The sequence below is a fragment of the Pangasianodon hypophthalmus genome, chromosome 21 (genome assembly GCF_027358585.1).
Source record: "Pangasianodon hypophthalmus isolate fPanHyp1 chromosome 21, fPanHyp1.pri, whole genome shotgun sequence".
In the NCBI taxonomy this organism is placed as follows: domain Eukaryota; kingdom Metazoa; phylum Chordata; class Actinopteri; order Siluriformes; family Pangasiidae; genus Pangasianodon; species Pangasianodon hypophthalmus.
This window is the reverse complement of record NC_069730.1, coordinates 1,167,219-1,168,228: the sequence shown is the minus strand read 5'-3', so window position 1 is coordinate 1,168,228 and position 1,010 is coordinate 1,167,219. Positions and strand designations below refer to the sequence as shown.

General features: G+C 38.0%; 1 protein-coding gene across 1 annotated transcript in view; it reads right to left on the bottom strand.

Moving 5' to 3' along the window:
- The window catches only part of paxip1 (PAX interacting (with transcription-activation domain) protein 1), a 19,390-nt gene extending 19,239 nt beyond the window's left edge, over window positions 1-151 (bottom strand). Inside the window, exon 1 of the mRNA XM_053227722.1 lies at window positions 1-151. This exon is cut by the window's left edge and continues 47 nt beyond it. Within this exon, the coding sequence (XP_053083697.1) occupies window positions 1-34 (34 nt within the window). The 5' untranslated portion in view covers window positions 35-151.
- Window positions 152-1,010: the final 859 nt, after the last annotated feature.

The following is a 1,010-nucleotide window of genomic DNA, read 5'->3' as shown; positions in this document are numbered from 1 at the left end:
GCTCGTCAGGGACTTTCAACTCTTCTTCCAACATTATTAGATTTTAATAAATAACACAAAACCTTTGAATTAACTTATATCGATAATAGCAGAAACATTATTGAGTCTCCTGAACAGCTTTGCGACTGAAGAGAGGTGACTGGCCGCATCATTTGTTTTCCTATCCGTATTCAGAGATCTTCGATAGGATTGGGTAGTTGGCGGCAAAAACCTGTGCAAGGATTGGCTAATACATCTTGACGTCACAATTTTATTATTTACTAGCCAATCCGATTACAGGAGGCGGGATCTGTCGGAATACGGATGGGTGAAAAATTTATCTAAAGCGCCAAAGCGGATTCGGCGGGAGGACGATATAAACGCATGATATTAGGGGGGGCGGAGTACACTATTGTGCTTATATTACATTAACCGCAAGTTATACTTGTGTCATTTAGACATAGTTTTGGTATATAAACAATGTAGTTACTATGCGTAGTAACTGGAAAAGAAATATCTGTCTTTTTGGAGAGAAAAATAATAATGTAAATTTGAAACACCCCTCAAAAAATGCAACATGGAACATTTGGGGGAGGAGAAACCAACGATTCGCGCGCGCGCTGACTACTTAAGGCGCCAAATATGAACGTGTGAATGGCTGTAAATACCTGAAAAGAGGAAGAAGTACAAATGGCACCTTTTTTTCCGTGGAAATTACACGTTAGAGGAGAATTTCAAAGTTGGAAGAAGGAAAGCATAGAATAAAACACATTTATAGCTAGTATGAGTTTATAAGGGTCCACTGTTACAGCCTCCTCTTTTCTATTTTTTGACTGAAAAGAAATTAAAAATCTTCAGAAACAAGATGGCGGTAAAGTCATGACTGTAAACTGCATTAAAGTCCTAAAGCAGCTCAAAAAGTACAACTTGTCCAAAGGCTAAAGCTGTTCTTTGTCCTACATTTTACCCTGGTTTAACTGTATCACACAGTTGAATGCAAACGTTTACGTCCTACGTCTATTTTACAATTT